Genomic DNA, 17,366 nt, shown 5'->3' with positions numbered 1-17,366 from the left:
GGAAGCCTGTGAGATAACTCTAGCACCAGCCACTATCTGATTGTAATTACATGACAGACCCCCACCCCCACCTCCTAAATGAGAACTGCCAAGCTGAGCCCATCCAATCCCCAGAGTAGTAAGAAACAATTTAAAAGATTCTCTTTTTGTGGCATTAAATTTGAGGTGGCTTGTTATGCAGCATTAGATAAGTGGAACACTGAATTCGAGATGCCTGAGAAAAGATGTGACAGTGAAAAGAAGATGTCAAAGCAGGCTAGAGGATATATGTATACACAGAAGAAAGGCCCATTGTTGGAGATGGTAATTTATTATTTGTTGGTAGGCAGTAGTAAAGATTGCCTATAATGAGAATAAAGAATAAGAAAAGAAGATAGCCTAGTATGTAAGCGTAAGGAATTTAAAATGTAAATGTAAGATGAAGAAAGAAGAACCTTTAAAAGAATCTAGGAATGTTAGAGAGGAAAAGGAAAACCATGACAGTGTTTAAGTCATGGATGACTACAGAAGAGAATATTTCAAGACAAAGGGAACTGTCAATTGTGATACAACTGCCAACGGGTTGAGTAAGATAAATTAAAGTGGCCATTTTGGATTTAGTAACAGACATCATTAGTAATTTTGGCATGTCCAGTCTCTATGAATTGGTGCAGGGAAAGGGGAAGAAGGGAAAGCTCAAATGTAATGAGCTAAAAAATAAGCAGGAGGTTAGGAAATACAGATACTAAACACATATAATTCTCTTAAGAAGCTGGATATGAAGGTAAAGAAAAAGAAAAATAAAGTTATAAATAAATGGGAAATAGAAAAAAATTTACTATATCTAAAATAATTTCTTTGTACTTAAAGTTTCTTCTTTTTTAAAGATGTATTTATTATTTAGTTATTTATTTTATTTACTTTTGGCTGCGTTGGGTCTTAGTTGTGGCACGTGGGATCTTCGTTGAGGCATGCAGGATCTTTCATTGTGGCATGCAGGCTTCTCTCTAGTTGTGGCGTGTGGGTTTTCTCTTCTCTAGTTGTGGTGCACAGGCTCCAGGGCACAAGGGCTCAAGGGCTCTGTAGTTGTGACGTGCAGGTAACAGAGCACATGGGCTCTGTACCTTGTGGCATGCAGGCTTTCTAGTTGAGGCATGCAAGCTCGGTAGTTGTGGTGCATGGACTTAGCTGCCCGGTGGAATGTGGGATCTTAGTTCCATGACCAGAGATTGAACCCGTGTCCCCTGCATTGTTAAGGAGGATTCCTTACCACTGGACCACCAGGGAAGTCCCTAAAGTGTAGTCTTGAAGATACATTTTCATGGAATCTACAACGGCATCTTCAGAAAGTCTGTCTTGGAGATGAAAAGCCTAATTCAACATATGCACATCTCTTTCACTGCCCAAAAGATTATAATACACAATCACTAGTCTTCCTTAAGCAATTCTATGGCAAACAGATAAATTACTGTGTTGCTGCTAGAGGGCTTAAGGAATTTTCAAGTTTAGAAGATAGCTGAGAATATACTTCTGAGTGCTGAGAAATTATAGAAAAAACATCTATCAGGTATTTTCCACATCAATAAAATTCAACTCCTTAAACTGGTTTGACATTTGGCTTAATGCTAGACGTAACCTAAGATTCTCTATCACACTTACCCGTTGTTGGTGAACAATATTTTTGTGCTCCCGTGCCACACGTGTGGCCCATTTCCGAGCCTCTTTGTTTAAACTGTGCTCCTCTGTGGTCCCAGTTTCTGATTCTAACTGTCGACTCTACAACACAAGAGAAAACAGAGAGAAAAGTATTGTTATCCTTATTGAAATCACTACCATTTTGTAGGTAGACCAGAGGGCCTTCACTTTACCAGCACTCAAAACAGGAGGCATGCTCTACTACTGTGGGAAGCAATGTCTCATGTCACAGAAGATTAGCAGGAGACAAAGAGGACGGTATGAAAACCGTAAATGATCACAGATTTTTGTCTTACACTGCTGAACATTAAAGCTTCATCTCTAACTGTAGCATGATCCATTTTGGGTATAAAGCAAGCTAGCTAAGCTAAGCAAAGAAGAAAAAGTATTTATGCCAACCTACTATGACACTAAAACACTTGCACAGACAAAATGGAAACAACTCAACAGTTTCAATGGGATTAAAGAATCATTGCATAGAAGTGAAAAGAGAAAAATAAAACAATACAATAACAGCGACACAACCTATCCATCCTCAAAAATATTGGGTTTAATTTAGTTATACTTACCACCAAACCTCAAGCTAGCTTTTGTCGTTCTTCTGGGCTTTAGTGTCATCTCAGAGATAGGAGTGCTACATCAAATGATTACTAAGGGTTTCTTCTTGCCCTAAAATGCTATAACCATATTTCACAAAGAACAAACTGAAAAATCTAACTAAACAAGAGTAATAGTTAACCACTATTATGCAAGGTACTGTGGAAAGTGCTTCACATAACTTTTATAACAATCTTATGAGATGGGTCACACAGCCATTTTATAGAAAAGGAAATCAAGGCTCAGAGATGTTAAATAAAATTTCCAGTGTGCGCCAGATATTCAATTGTTACAACTTGCGATTCCAGAATTAGAGCTCTTAACCACTAAACTATTTTAACTTTCTCTAAACTCTTAAGAACCCATGAAAAAAATCTTTAGTAAAATAACTAGGAAAGAAAATAATTTTTTAAAATATGAATTATCCAAAGATGATTTTAATACAAAAAGCAAAATTTTAGAGTGGAAAGATCTTTAAAAACTGACTTTTGTGGGACTTCCCTGGTGGTCCAGTGGTTAAGAATCCATCTTCCAATGCAGGGGATGCGGGTTCAATCCCTGGTCGGGGAACTAGGATCCCACATGCTGCAGAGCAACTAAGCCTGTGCGCTGCAAGGAAAGATCCCGCATGCCCTGCATGCGCAACGCAGCCAAAAGTAAATAAATATTAAAAAAGAAAGAAAAAAACCCCAAACTGACTTTTGCAAGGTCACATATAGCTCAAAATTGGTAAGCAGAATTTGATAAACTGGATTAAAAATTTAATATTTTTGTTGGGGGGACTGTAGGCAAGGTTGAAAAACTTTTACTCTATGCAGACATTTCAGCTAAAGCTAGATTATATAATGATGAATGAATTGAAACATATTCAAATCTAACCAACTTTACATTTACATTTTATACCAATTCATTCTTTGGGCTATTAGGGAACCAGCTCTCTATTATATTTATTTTGAAAAAGGATCTAGGCATTTACATTATCTGTCCTCAGAAGCCAGGGTTTAAAAAGTTAAACCCTGGATGAAGACGCAAATGTAATCTATAGGATGTATGGTAGAAAGGTATACTCTGAAGAGCCCAGGTACAGGTTTTTAAGCCAGATAAACACAGTTTTAATCCTCTCTATGCCATTTATTAGCTTCATGATCATGGGCTGTTAGTTAATCTGTGTCTTAGTTACAGCCAAAAATTGGTGAAAATGCCACCTATCTCATAGGGGTTATTTAGGGCAAAATGAGGTCATATTTTAAACATTCTCTTATGGTATATACATAAGCATCCAATAGATGGTAACTGCTAATGCTAAAGACCCAACAGAAAATTACTTGAAACAAAAAATTTTGTCATTACTGTTAATAAAAAAGTCCAAATAATTCCCAGGTTCTTGATAGCCCAAATAATGAAGCAAAAACAAGACGGAAGATATAATGAAAGGATCTCAAAGAGAATGAACTTATAGAGCACAGAGAAAGGAGGCAACTGATAGAGATATTTAATTTTTATTACTGAGGTACATTTTAGGAACTGGTAAATGGGTCTAAAAATGTGTGTTGGCTGCATGGTCAACATGCCCATACAAATCTGTACCTTTTTACTGAGTATTATCTGTACTTAAAAGCTGGAGAAAAAAAGATAGGGCTTTTTTCTCATTCCCTATGGGTTTACTATTACTCAGGAGTGCCCAATGATCAGAACAGATCACAATTACCACTGATTGGGAGATGTGACTTTGGGACCCTCTGGGCAGGGAATAATAACACATAACTAAAATTCAAGTAAACTGATCTTTTTCATGAATTCTGAAATCAAGCCATGGAAAAACATGGCTACCTATAATACAGTTCTAGACAAATGAGAATTCCATACAAGGCAAACACAGCCCAGGGTACTAAACAATACATAGAGAAATGTTCTAATGCCACTCCGGAGATCAAAGATGAATATAAATCTGAATCTAGTAAAGATCATTACCTTTTAAAATGGTGGTATCAGTAGTGGTTGATTCCAGCAAAGGAATGCTAGTGACTACTTCTTTTTAAAATGCTGGCTAATTTAATCATTGGTTCATACTTTTAACACTTTTCCTTTACCTCTTAAAAGTATAGTTAAAATACATAAAGGAATAGTAACATATAGGCTATTAAGCACAATAATTTAAAGAACATTGTTATTTTCCTGAAGCAGAACATGAGACTTTTACAATTAAATATCAAACAGCACTGTAGCCTAGCTCTGGAAAAGTGCACTTATTTAATTTGATTATTTTAAAAGAGGCATATATTATAACATAACAATTCTCAGAGTAATAGTAGAACAAAAATAATTCAAATAAATTACAAACTGAAGAGAAATGCTATAAAAGGAATTTCCTATCGACTTTTAAATGTAGATTAGGTAGTTTTTTATTAGTCTGTCAGTTTAGGTTATTTGATAAGTTAGGTCAACTAAATGTGATTCTTGAAAATTTGGAAACATCACATTTCAAAAATCATACAAACTTTAATAAAAAATTTCAGAAGCAGATAGGTCTTTTCCTGGAAAATAAATGTCAGTCCAAAACACAGGCCTATGCTTTTGGGTACTGTTACCTCTGGTTGGAATAACTCCCCTATATTTTTTTGTCCACAGACAAATTCCTAGTTATTCGTCAAATCTCAGTTCAAGTCCTTGTTCTCTGTGAAATCTTCCCTGACTTTCCCAGATAGACTCAGTGGCTCCTTCACTTTAGACATATCTCCATTATATTAATTTATTAATTTGTTAGACATCTACTGAGTGGCTACTGTCAGGCCAACATCAAATTATACTGTGACTGCTGCATGTATGTTTCCTATTTGTCTTTAGGCAATCTGAGGCCTCGAAAGGATACATTTCCTGGCATCTAGCACCATGCCTAATAGTACACAGAATGCCCTCAGTAAAGGCTGGTAAACATATAACCTAAAGTGAGGGGCAGGCCACCAGATTATTAGAATGGTGCCTTCAGAGGGACAAGAGAATAAACATACTGAATTAGAATCAGCTTCTAATGGATGAAGGAAAGTATTTTATGTAGGGAAGAACAGAATGAACACAGGAGAAAGGGGACTAATTTATTGAGTACCATGCATTTTAATACAGGTTCTCAAAGCTCACTTGAGGATTGAGATCCCTCTCCCACTTGTAAAATAAAAAGGTCTCTTTCTTCATGTTTAAATTCTCACTACAAAATCCACTCAAAATGGATGACTAAAGAAGGAATTTTTTTTGAATCTCCCAATTAAGGAATTTTTATACATTTTATTTTAGGAAATTTATTTGTTCTTTAAAAAGCAGCCATTAGGGCTTCCCTGGTGGCGCAGTGATTCAGAATCTTCCTGCCAATGCAGGGGACATGGGTTCGAGCCCTGGTCTGGGAAGATCCCACATGCTGAGGAGCAACTGGGCCCATGAGCCACAATTCCTGAGCCTGTGCTCCACAACAGAGGCTGCAATAGTGAGAGGCCTGCGCACCGTGATGAAGAGTGGCCCCCGCTTGCCACAACTAGAGAAAGCCCACGCACAGAAATGAAGACTCAACACAGCCATAAATAAATTAAAAAAAAAAAAAAAGCAGCCATTTGGGAGTCACTGGGCCTGCGCACTCTGTGGAGGGAAAGCCCACAGCTTCCACCAGGTGAACTGGGAAGCAGACTCCTGAGTTCACAGCTGGCCTGTGGTTTTTGCATCTCATCAAGGAGCTGCTCCTCGTATAGCCGTGTGGATGAAAGGCTCTTGGTGCTCCAGCCAGGCGTCAGGGCTCTGCCTCTGAGGTGGGAGAGCCAAGTTCAGGACACTGGTCCACAAGAGACCTCCCAGCTCCACGTAATATCAAACGGCGAAAATCTCCCAGAGATCTCCGTCTCAACGCCAAGGCCCAGCTCCACTCAATGACCAGCAAGCTACAGTGCTGGACACCCTACGTCAAACAACTAGCAAGACAGGAACACAGCCCCATCAGGGAGGCTACCTAAAATAATAAGGCCACAGACACCCCAAAACACACCACCAGATGTGGACCTGCCCACCAGAAAGACAAGATCCAGCCTCATCCACCAGAACACAGGCACTAGTCCCCTCCACCAGGAAGCCTACACAACCCACTGAACCAACCTTAGCCACTGGGGACAGACACCAAAAACAACGGAAACTACGAACTTGCATCCTGCGAAAAGGAGACCCCAGAAACAGTAAGATAAGCAAAATGAGAAGACAGAGAAACACACAGCAGATGAAGGAGCAAGGTAAACACCCACCCGACCAAACAATGAAGAGGGAATAGGCGGTCTACCTGAAAAAGAATTCAGAATAATGATAGTAAAGAGGATCCAAAATCTTGGAAATAGAATAGAAAATATACAAGAAACATTTAACAAGGACCTAGAAGAACTAAAGAGCAAACAAACAGTGATGAACAACACAATAAATGAAATTAAAATTCTCTAGAAGGGATCAATAGCAGAATAACTGAGGCAGAAGAACGGATAAGTGACCTGAAAGATAAAATAGTGGAAATAACTACTGCAGAGCAGAATAAAGAAAAAAGAATGAAAAGAATTGAGGACAGTCTCAGAAACCTCTGGGACAACATTAAACCACCAACATTTGAATTATAGGCATCCCAGAAGAAGAAGAGAAAAAGAAAGGGACTGAGAAAATATTTGAAGAGATTATAGTTGAAAACTTCCCTAATATGGGAAAGGAAGTAGTTAATCAAGTCCAGGAAGCACAGAGAGTCCCATACAGGATAAATCCAAGGAGAAACACGCCAAGACACATATTAATCACACTATCAAAAATTACATAAAAAGAAAAAATATTAAAAGCAGCAAGGGAAAAACAACAAATAACACACAAGGGAATCCCCATAAGGTTAACAGTTGATCTTTCAGCAGAAACTCTGCAAGCCAGAAGGGACTGGCAGGACATATTGAAAGTGATGAAGGAGAAAAACCTACAATCAAGATTACTCTACCCAGCAAGGATCTCATTCAGATTTGACAGAAAAATTAAAACCTTTACAGACAAGCAAAAGCAAGAGAATTCAGCACCACCAAACCAGCTTTACAACAAATGCTAAAGGAACCTCTCTAGGCAGGAAACACAAAAGAAGGAAAAGACCTACAATAACAAACACAAAACAATTAAGAAAATGGTAATAGGAACATACATATCGATAACTACCTTAAATGTAAATGGATTAAATGCTCCAACCAAAAGAAACAGACTGGCTGAATGGATACAAAAACAAGACCTGTATATATGCTGTCTACAAGAGTCCCACTTCAGACCTAGGGACACATACACACTGAAAGTGAGAAGATGGAAAAATATATTCCATGCAAATGGAAATCAAAAGAAAGCTGGAGTAGCAATTCTCATATCAGACAAAATACACTTTAAAACAAAGACTATTACAAGAGACAAGGACATTACATAATGATCAAGGGATCAATCCAAGAAGAAGATATAACAATTGTAAATATTTATGCACCCAACATAGGAGCACCTCAATACATAAGGCAAATACTAACAGCCATAAAAGGGGAAATTGACAGTAACACAATCATAGTAGGGGACTTTAACACCCCACTTTCACCAATGGACAGATCATCCAAAATTAAAATAAATAACGAAACACAAGCTTTAAATGATACATTAAACAAGATGGACTTAATTGATATTTATAGGACATTCCATCCAAAAACAACACAATATCCATCCTTCTCAAGTGCTCATGGAACATTCTCCAGGATAGATCATATCTTGGGTCACAAATCAAGTCTTGGTAAATTTAAGAAAACTGAAATCGTATCAAGTATCTTTTCTGACTGCAACGCTATGAGACTAGATAACAATTATAGGAAAAAAGTCTGTAAAAAATACAAACACGTGGAGGCTAAACAATACACTACTTAATAACCAAGAGATCACTGAAGAAATCAAAGAGGAAATCAAAAAATACCTAGAAACAAATGACAATGAAAACACGACAACCCAAAACCTATGGGATGCAGCAAAGCAGTTCTAAGAGGGAAGTTTATAGCAATACAATCCTACCTTAAGAAACAAGAAACATCTCAAATAAACAACCTCACCTTACACCTAAAACAATTAGAGAAACAAGAACAAAAAAACCTCAAGGTTAGCAGAAGGAAAGAAATCATAAAGATCAGATCAGAAATAAATGAAAAATAAATGAAGGAAACGATAGCAAAGATCAATAAAACTAAAAGCTGGTTCTTTGAGAAGATAAACAAAATTGATAAACCATTAGCCACAGTTATCAAGAAATAAAGGGAGAAGACTGAAATCAATACAATTAGAAATGAAAAACGAGAAGTACCAACTGACACTGCAGAAATACAAAGGATCATGAGAGATTACTACAAGCAACTATATGCCAATAAAATGGACAACCTGGAAGAAATGAACAAATTCTTAGAAATGCACAACCTTCCAAGACTGAACTGGGAAGAAATAGAAAATATGAGCAGACCAATCACAAGCACTGAAATTGAAACTGTGATTAAAAATCTTCCAACAAACAGGGCTTCCCTGGTGGCGCAGTGGTTGAGAGTCCGCCTGCTGATGCAGGGGACACAGGTTCATGCCCTGGTCCGGGAAGATCCCACATGCTGCGGAGCGGCTGGGCCTGTGAGCCATGGCTGCTGAGCCTGCGCGTCCAGAGCCTGTGCTCAGCAACGGGAGAGGCCACAGCAGTGAGAGGCTCATGTACCGCAAAACAAAACAAAACAAAACAAAAAAAACTTCTAACAAACAAAAAGTCCAGGGCCAGATAGCTTCACAGGCGAATTCTATCAAACATTTACAGAAGAGCTAACAGCTACCCTTCTCAAACTCTTCCAAAATACAGCAGAGGGAGGAACACTCCCAAACTCATTCTATGAGGCCATCATCACCCTAATACCAAAACCAGACAAAGATGTCACAAAGAAAGAAAACTACAGGCCAATATCACTGATGAACATAGATGCAAAAATCCTCATCAAACTACTAGCAAACAGAATCCAACAGCACATTAAAAGGATCATACACTATGATCAAGTGGAGTTTATCCCAGGAATGCAAGGATTCTTCAATATATGCAAATCAATGTGATACACCATATTAACAAATTGAAGGAGAAAAACCATATGATCATCTCAAAAGATGCAGAGAAAGCTTCTGACAAAATTCAACACCCATTTATGATAAAAACCCTCCAGAAACTAGGCATAGAGGGAACTTTCCTCAACACAATAAAGGCCATATATGACAAACCCACAGCCAACATTGTCCTCAATGGTGAAAAACTGAAACCATCTCCTCTAAGATCAGGAAGAAGACAAGGTTGCCACTCTCACCACTATTATTCAACATAGTTTTGAAAGTTTTAGCCACAGCAATCACAGAAGAAAAAGAAATAAAAGGAATACAAATCAGAAAAGAAGAAGTAAAGCTGTCACTGTTTGCAGATGACATGATACTATACATAGACAATCCTAAAGATGCTACCAGAAAACTACTAGAGCTAATCAATGAATTTGGTAAAGTAGCAGGATACAAAATTAATGCACAGAAATCTCTGGCATTCCTATACACTAATGATGAAAAATCTGAAAGTGAAATTAAGAAAACACTCCCATTTACCACTGCAACAAAAAGAATAAAATATCTAGGAATACACCTACTTAAGGGGACAAAAGACCTGTATGCAGAAACTTATAACACACTGATGAAAGAAATTAAAGATGATACAAATAGATGGAGAGATATACCATGTTCCTGGATTGGAAGAATCAACATTGTGAAAATGACTATATTACCCAAAGCAATGTACAGATTCAATGCAATCCCTATCAAACTACCACTGGCATTTTTCACAGAACTAGAACAAAAAATTCCACAATTCATATGGAAACACAAAAGACCCCGAATAGCCAAAGCAATCTTGAGAAAGAAAAATGGAGATGGAGGAATCAGGCTCCCAGACTTTGGACTATACTACAAAGCTATAGTAATCAAGACAGTATGGTACTGGCACAAAAACAGAAATATACATCAATGGAACAGGATAGAAAGCCCAGAGATAAACCCACACACATATGGTCACCTTATCTTTGATAAAGGTGGCAAGAATATACAGTGGAGAAGAGACAGCCTCTTCAATAAGTGGTGCTGGGAAAACTGGACAGCTACATGTAAAAGAATGAAATTAGAACACTCCCTAACACCATACACAAAAATAAACTCAAAATGGATTAAAGACCTAAATTTAAGGCCAGACACTATCAAACTCTTAGAGGAAAACACAGGCAGAACACTCTATGACAGAAATCACAGCAAGATACTTTTTGACCCACCTCCTAGAGAAATGGAAATAAAACACAAAAATAAACAAATGGGACCTAATGAAACTTCAAAGCTTTTGCAGAGCAAAGTAAACCATAAACAATATGAAAAGACAACCCTCAGAATGGGAGAAAATATTTGCAAATGAAGCAATTGACAAAGGATTAATCTCCAAAATTTACAAGCAGCTCATGCAGCTCAATATCAAAAAAAAAAAAAACCCAATCCAAAAATGGGCAGAAGACCTAAATACACATCTCTTCAAAGAAGATATACAGATTGCCAACAAACACATGAAAGAATGCTTAACATCATTAAGCATTAGAGAAATGCAAATCAAAACTACAATGAGATATCATCTCACACCAGTCAGAATGGCCATCATCAAAAAATCTAGAAACTATAAATGCTGGAGAGGGTGTGGAGAAAAGGGAACCGTCTTACACTGTTGGTGGGAATGTAAATTGATACAGCCACTGTGGAGAACAGTATGGAGGTTCCTTATAAAACTAAAAATAGAACTATCATGACCCAGCAATCCCACTACTGGGCATATACCCTGAGAAAACCATAATTCAAAAAGAGTCATGTACCACAATGTTCACTGCAGCTCTATTTACAATAGCCCAGAGATGGAAACAACCTAAATGTCCATCATCGGATGAATGGATAAAGAAGATGTGGCACATATATACAATGGAATATTACTCAGCCATAAAAAGAAACGAAATTGAGCTATTTGTAATGAGGTGGATAGACATAGAGTCTGTCATACAGAGTGAAGTAAGTCAGAAAGAGAGAGACAAATACCGTATGCTAACACATATATATGGAATTTAAGGAAAAAAAAGTCATGAAAAACCTAGGGGTGAAACAGGAATTAAAGACACAGACCTACTAGAGAATGGACTTGAGGATATGGGGAGGGGGAAGGGTGAGCTGTGACAAAGCGAGAGAGAGGCATGGACATATATACACTACCAAACGTAAGGTAGATAGCTAGTGGAAAGCAGCCGCATAGCACAGGGAGATCAGCTCGGTGCTTTGTGACTGCCTGGAGGGGTGGGATAGGGAGGGTGGGAGGGAGGGAGATGCAAGAGGGAAGAGATATGGGAACATATGTATATATACAACTGATTCATTTTGTTGTGAAGCTGAAACTAACATACCATTGTAAAGCAATTATACTCCAATAAAGATGTTAAAATGAAAAAAAAAAAGACATTGCTAAAATACAAATTTCTTTTCAATGAAATTTTGTCTAGGCTTTTACTTAAATGTTAAGACATCTTTTGATTTAGGGACTTCCCTGGTGGTCCAGTGGTTAGGACTCCACACTTCCACTGCAGGGGGCATGTGTTCCACCCCTAGTCAGGCGGGCAGAGAGCTAAGATGCCGAATGCCGTATGATGCAGCCAAAAACAAAAGAAAAGAAGAGACATCTTTTTTTTTTTTTTTCTATGTCCTGTCACCTTCCCTCAGGACTTCTTGTCAGGCCCAATGACAGGATTTTTCTTTTGTCTTATTCTGGAGCCTCTACTTTTTTTTTTTTTTTTTTTTTTTCGATACGCGGGCCTCTCACTGTTGCGGCCTCTCCCGTTGCGGAGCACAGGCTCCGGACGCGCAGGCTCAGCGGCCATGGCCCACGGGCCCAGCCGCTCCGCGGCATGTGGGATCCTCCCGGACCGGGGCACGAACCCGTGTCCCCTGCATCGGCAGGCGGACTCTCAACCACTGCGCCACCAGGGAAGCCCCAAGAGACATCTTTTGATTTAATTTTGTTTTTAGAAAAACAAAAGCCAAACTCTTTCAAGAGTTTAGGAAGGCTTTCAGAGCCTAGCAATGTTGTTTTTAAAAATTACAAATCTTTTTAGAAAGTAATATTAAAATACAGTCTTCAAAATTTACAGTTATTAAATAACTTTAAAGAACTACACTACAGAGTGTTTTTATTTTTTTTTGGCTGTGCAGCTTGCGAGATCTTAATTCCTTGACCAGGGACTGAACCCAGGCCCTTGGCAGTGGAAGTGAGGAGTCCTAACCACTGGACCATCAGGGAATTCCCGCTCATTCCAACATATTCTTGATATATTAGTCTTTAAGTCATCTTAACTGTTTTGTCCTTAGAGAAAGATATGATTTCAGTTCATTTTAAGGTTAGCATAAGGGTATAGAAGGTTCAGACATATATCTGAGCCTGCACGCAGAAGGACAAAGTGAGTAGGGATAGAAAAGCTGATTTTCACACAAGAAACATAGTCATTATTTTTCAAGTCTGTAACCAAAATATAACCATTTGAAAGAGAGGAAAAGAGATGGTCATGTATGATGAATGAAAACCACTAACAGAGTAAAATACTAGCATTCCGATCCATTTTCAAGAAAGATAATGTTAGGGTTGTCATGCTAATATCGTACGCCAGGAACAATCTTATTAACCCTCATTCAAGGGATCTGCACTACTTGTTGACTGGTAGATAAGAGATGTATTGTGTTAAATATTTGATCCAACTTATTCTTTATGAAATTTAATACTACACTGTTAATTATTTTAAGAAAGTTAATTACTATTTGTTCTCAGAAGGACCTCTTCAAGTAAAAAGCATCTGGATCTTCGTAGGCTATTATATTCTTAGCAGTCATGTTTATACAAGTTCACAGTCCTGTAATTTTGAAATCCAAAACGCTCTGAAAATCATTAAGTTTTTTTTCCTTTTCTTTTTGGTAAGTTTGGAGCTAAAATTTGAATTGAACTAAAGAGAGGTTATTTATAGTTTTTATTTATTTCATTTGATGTGAATATTCAAATGTTTTATTGCAAAGATGCTGTGTTTGATCACTGAGTACTTCCATACACCCTGCTCAGGGTGTTACACAGTATGACAGATGGATTACCTTTCTAAAACCTGAAAGATTCCAAATTTTGAGACACACTGACTGAAAGCTTTTGATAGGAGATTGTGGATCTTTTATTTTTATTTTTTTTGCCACACTGCACAGTATGTGGAACTTTCCCAACCAGGGATCGAACCCTGTGCCCCTTGCAGTGAAAGTGCAGAGTCTCTACCACTGGACCACCAGGGAAGTCCGAGACTGTGGATCTTTAAGTCACATATTTTGTGGAGAGAAGTGTAGCAGTGTTCCTCATGAGACATAATTTAACTTATTCTGATTTAACTATGCTTGAATAGCAGCACTTTCACTTAGAAGAGAAGTGGCAACTCATCCAGATAACTGGGTTGAGTGTGCCTTGTCTCTCAGGGGAGTAAACTAGAAGACAATTAATGCTGCTTGAGCTTTTGAACATTTCTGGAAAACCTTGGACAACTGAGGAAGAGGATATACAATTACAGTAAGGCTGGGCTGAGGAACTAATGAGAAATCTGAAAAAGGAATACTCTTCTCTTGTCTTGGCTTAGAATACCAAAGGTAAATCTGAAAGGAGAATATGTCCCTGACATGAAAACAAAAGACTACAAAAAAAACCTTGTGTCTGGTACTCTCTAGACGTATGTAGAGGCATGACTGGATGGAACAACCTCAGGAGGAGTATACCTTTAGTTTGGTAGCTCTAACAGAGACTTTGCTTTAAGAGCTAAAATCACAAGGTATATTAAAAAAAAAAAACTGAACTTCCAGGCTCCTTGCATGTCAGTACGTTACCAAGGCATCTATGGAAAGCTCTGGATTCCTCTCAATGGCTAGAAAAGGCACCAGACTGGGAGAAAGATCTATTATATAGATGGTAAGTTTTCTGTGAAAAGTAAGTCCTTTTTGAAAGGCTCTAGAACTTAGGACAGACCCCTTGGAACACCTGACTGTAGGTACTGCTGATTCTAGAAAGTGACACGTCTATAATCAGGGTTTTCATTTTTGGATACTGTTGCCAGTATATGTACAAGATGATGGTACCTATTTACCCATAAGGAGGATTTTTCATAAATTCTCTATCACAGTGCTTTCATGATGATGAGCCAATGCTATATGCAATATAAGATTCCCATCAACAGAAAGAGCCACTTGTAACAATGAGAATTTTCAGGTAAATTCTCTGCATGATATATTGACTCCATATAGTCTTTTATAGACAAGGGCATTTTTGCTAAATACTTATTTTTAAATAGATGCATAAAATGCCCCACGTAAGTGAAACGTTAATGTGCAAGTGGTCGCCTTAATATAACTGTTAATCTATAGAAGGCAGAATTAAATATCAGAACTAGCAGTTCAAATAACAGGAAAAGATCATATGTTGGAAATTTAATGTCAGCTCTTTTCTTTTATCATTATATGTGAAGTTCTTATTATTTGCAGTTCAGAGAAGGTAAAGAGGAAAGGGTCTTCTCATCCCCACCAGGAAGTTTGAGGGAAACGTTTCCTTAAGTTTTTCCTGCTTGTATAGGTCATACTTATCTAAGTTTTGTGGACGTGCATGTTTCTCGTATTATTTCCCATCCCAGGTTGACCTTGTCCTTTTTCACAGGATGTGAGGAAATGCTCCCTAAGGGTACACATCACTAGTTCTGGTAATGGAAGGGAGACACATTGAGATGTATACAGGGCAGAGAGATGCTGAGCAAGGCAAGTCATGTTCTTATAAGAAGAATAAGAATGGACACTAATCGTTAGCTATTGGCTACTCTTTATTCCACACAGATTGCCTTTTAGCCTTAAAAACTGCTGAGAGGTTGATGAGTTATGCCTTGTAGAATAAAACAGGAGAGCAGAAATCCCAAGGGACTTAAGTGATAGACTCAGTAAGGGAGTTGAGAACTGGGGGCCATGACTGCAATATTTTATAATCTTGGTAATGTCTTCTATATTTGATATTTTAGCATTTCTTATAGTAATTAGTGGCACAACCTAAAAAAATGAAATATGCCTGTCTTGTGGATAGAAAAAAAAAAAGGCTGTCAACATTTATTTTCTATCTACTATGTGCAAGGCACTGAGTCAAGTTTAATTTTCAAACTCAATAGAGTCATTTCATACAAGGAAGCTGAATCAGAGAGGTTAAATATATATAAATATGTAAATAAAAACATAACTTTTTTTTTATTCCATATATATGTGTTAGCATATGTTATTTGTTTTTCTCTTTCTGACTTACTTCACTCTGTGTGACAGACTCTAGGTCCATCCACCTCACTATAAATAACTCAATTTCGTTTCCTTTTATGGCTGAGTAATATTCCATTGTACATATGTACCACATCTTCTTTATCCATTCATCTGTCGATGGACACTTAGGTTGCTTCCATGTCCTGGCTATTGTAAATAGTGCTGCAATGAACATTGTGGTACATTTCTCTGTTTGAATTATGGTTTTCTCAGGGTGTATGCCCAGTAGTGGGATTGCTGGGTCATATGGTAGTTCTATTTTTAGTTTTTTAAGGAACCTCCATACTGTTCTCCATAGAGGCTATATCAATTCACATTCCCACCAACTGTGCAAGAGGGTTCCCTCTTCTCCACACCCGCTCCAGCATTTATTGTTTGTAGATTTTTTGATGATGGCCATTCTATCTGGTGTGAGGTGATACCTCACTGTAGTTTTGATTTGCATTTCTCTAATGATTAATGATGTTGAGCATTCTTTCATGTGTTTATGAAGAACCTAGGGGCAGGACGGGAATAAAGACGCAGACCTACTAGAGAATGGACTTGAGGACTCCGGGAGGGGGAAGGGTCAGCTGGGATGAAGTGAGAGAGTGGCATGGACTTATATATACTACCAAATGTAAAACAGACAGCTAGTGGGAAGCAGCCGCGTAGCACAGGGAGATCAGCTAGGTGCTTTGTGACCACCTAGAGGGGTGGGATAGGGAGGGTGGGAGGGAGGGAGATGCAAGAGGGGAGAGATATGGGGATATACACATATGTATAGCTGATTCACTTTGTTATAAAGCAGAAACTAACACACCATTGTTAAGCAATTATACTCCAATAAAGATGTAAATAAATAAATAAACACAGCTAGCACACAGCACAGCCCATGATTTCTCATTGTACAACACCTGTATGAATCTCTAATACAAGTATGACCCATGTGACAGCTGAATGACTCTTCAACATAGAGAGCCTGATAAATGTAAATTCTCTCATTGAGACTTCCCTGGTGGTCCAGTGGTTAAGACCCTACGCTCCCAATGCAGGGGGCCTGGGTTCCATCCCTGGTCAGGGAACTAGATCCCGCATGCAGCAACTAAGAGCCCTCATGCCACAACTAAAAAAGATCCCACATGCCACAACAAAGATCCCACATGTGGCAACAAAGACCCAAAGCAGCCAAAAAATAATAATAATAAAATATTAAAAATTATTAAAAAAAATTTTAGGCTACATTCCATATCCTTCTCAGAACAATCTTGTATTAAAAACTTTCAGTTCAGTGAAGAAAGGTGAACTTTACTATTTCTAGAAAGATTTTTGACTTTCTGGTATCATCTGATACCAGAAGATATAAAGAAGAATAAAGAAAGGATACTTTAGAAATCGGTAACTCTATATGGAAATACAGACATGGAAATATTTCAGTATTAACCATAAGCCAGCTACTAAATTACTACATCAGATGAAACTTGCCACTGATCACTGTCACTTGTAACCATCTTATGGTTAAACTAAGATTCCTAATTTAATTCTATGGCTGCACAGAATAGATAATTGTGACCTTATAAAATCATTTTGGCCAGTTCCTTTTGGTATATCATTCTAAAACA

The 17,366-nt window shown here is 37.9% G+C and overlaps 1 protein-coding gene across 3 annotated transcripts in view; it reads right to left on the bottom strand.

The window, feature by feature from the left end:
- The window catches only part of FCHSD2 (FCH and double SH3 domains 2), a 309,927-nt gene that overhangs the window by 45,276 nt on the left and 247,285 nt on the right, over nt 1–17,366 (bottom strand). For all 3 annotated transcript variants that reach the window (XM_032640672.1, XM_032640671.1, XM_032640673.1), the window contains one exon: nt 1,639–1,755. In XM_032640672.1, the coding sequence (XP_032496563.1) occupies nt 1,639–1,755 (117 nt within the window). The remainder of the gene's footprint in view (nt 1–1,638; nt 1,756–17,366) is intronic.

The sequence above is a fragment of the Phocoena sinus genome, chromosome 8 (genome assembly GCF_008692025.1).
Source record: "Phocoena sinus isolate mPhoSin1 chromosome 8, mPhoSin1.pri, whole genome shotgun sequence".
NCBI classification, from domain to species: Eukaryota; Metazoa; Chordata; class Mammalia; order Artiodactyla; family Phocoenidae; genus Phocoena; species Phocoena sinus.
The sequence above is the reverse complement of the archived record's forward strand: the minus strand, read 5'-3'. Positions and strand labels throughout refer to the sequence as shown.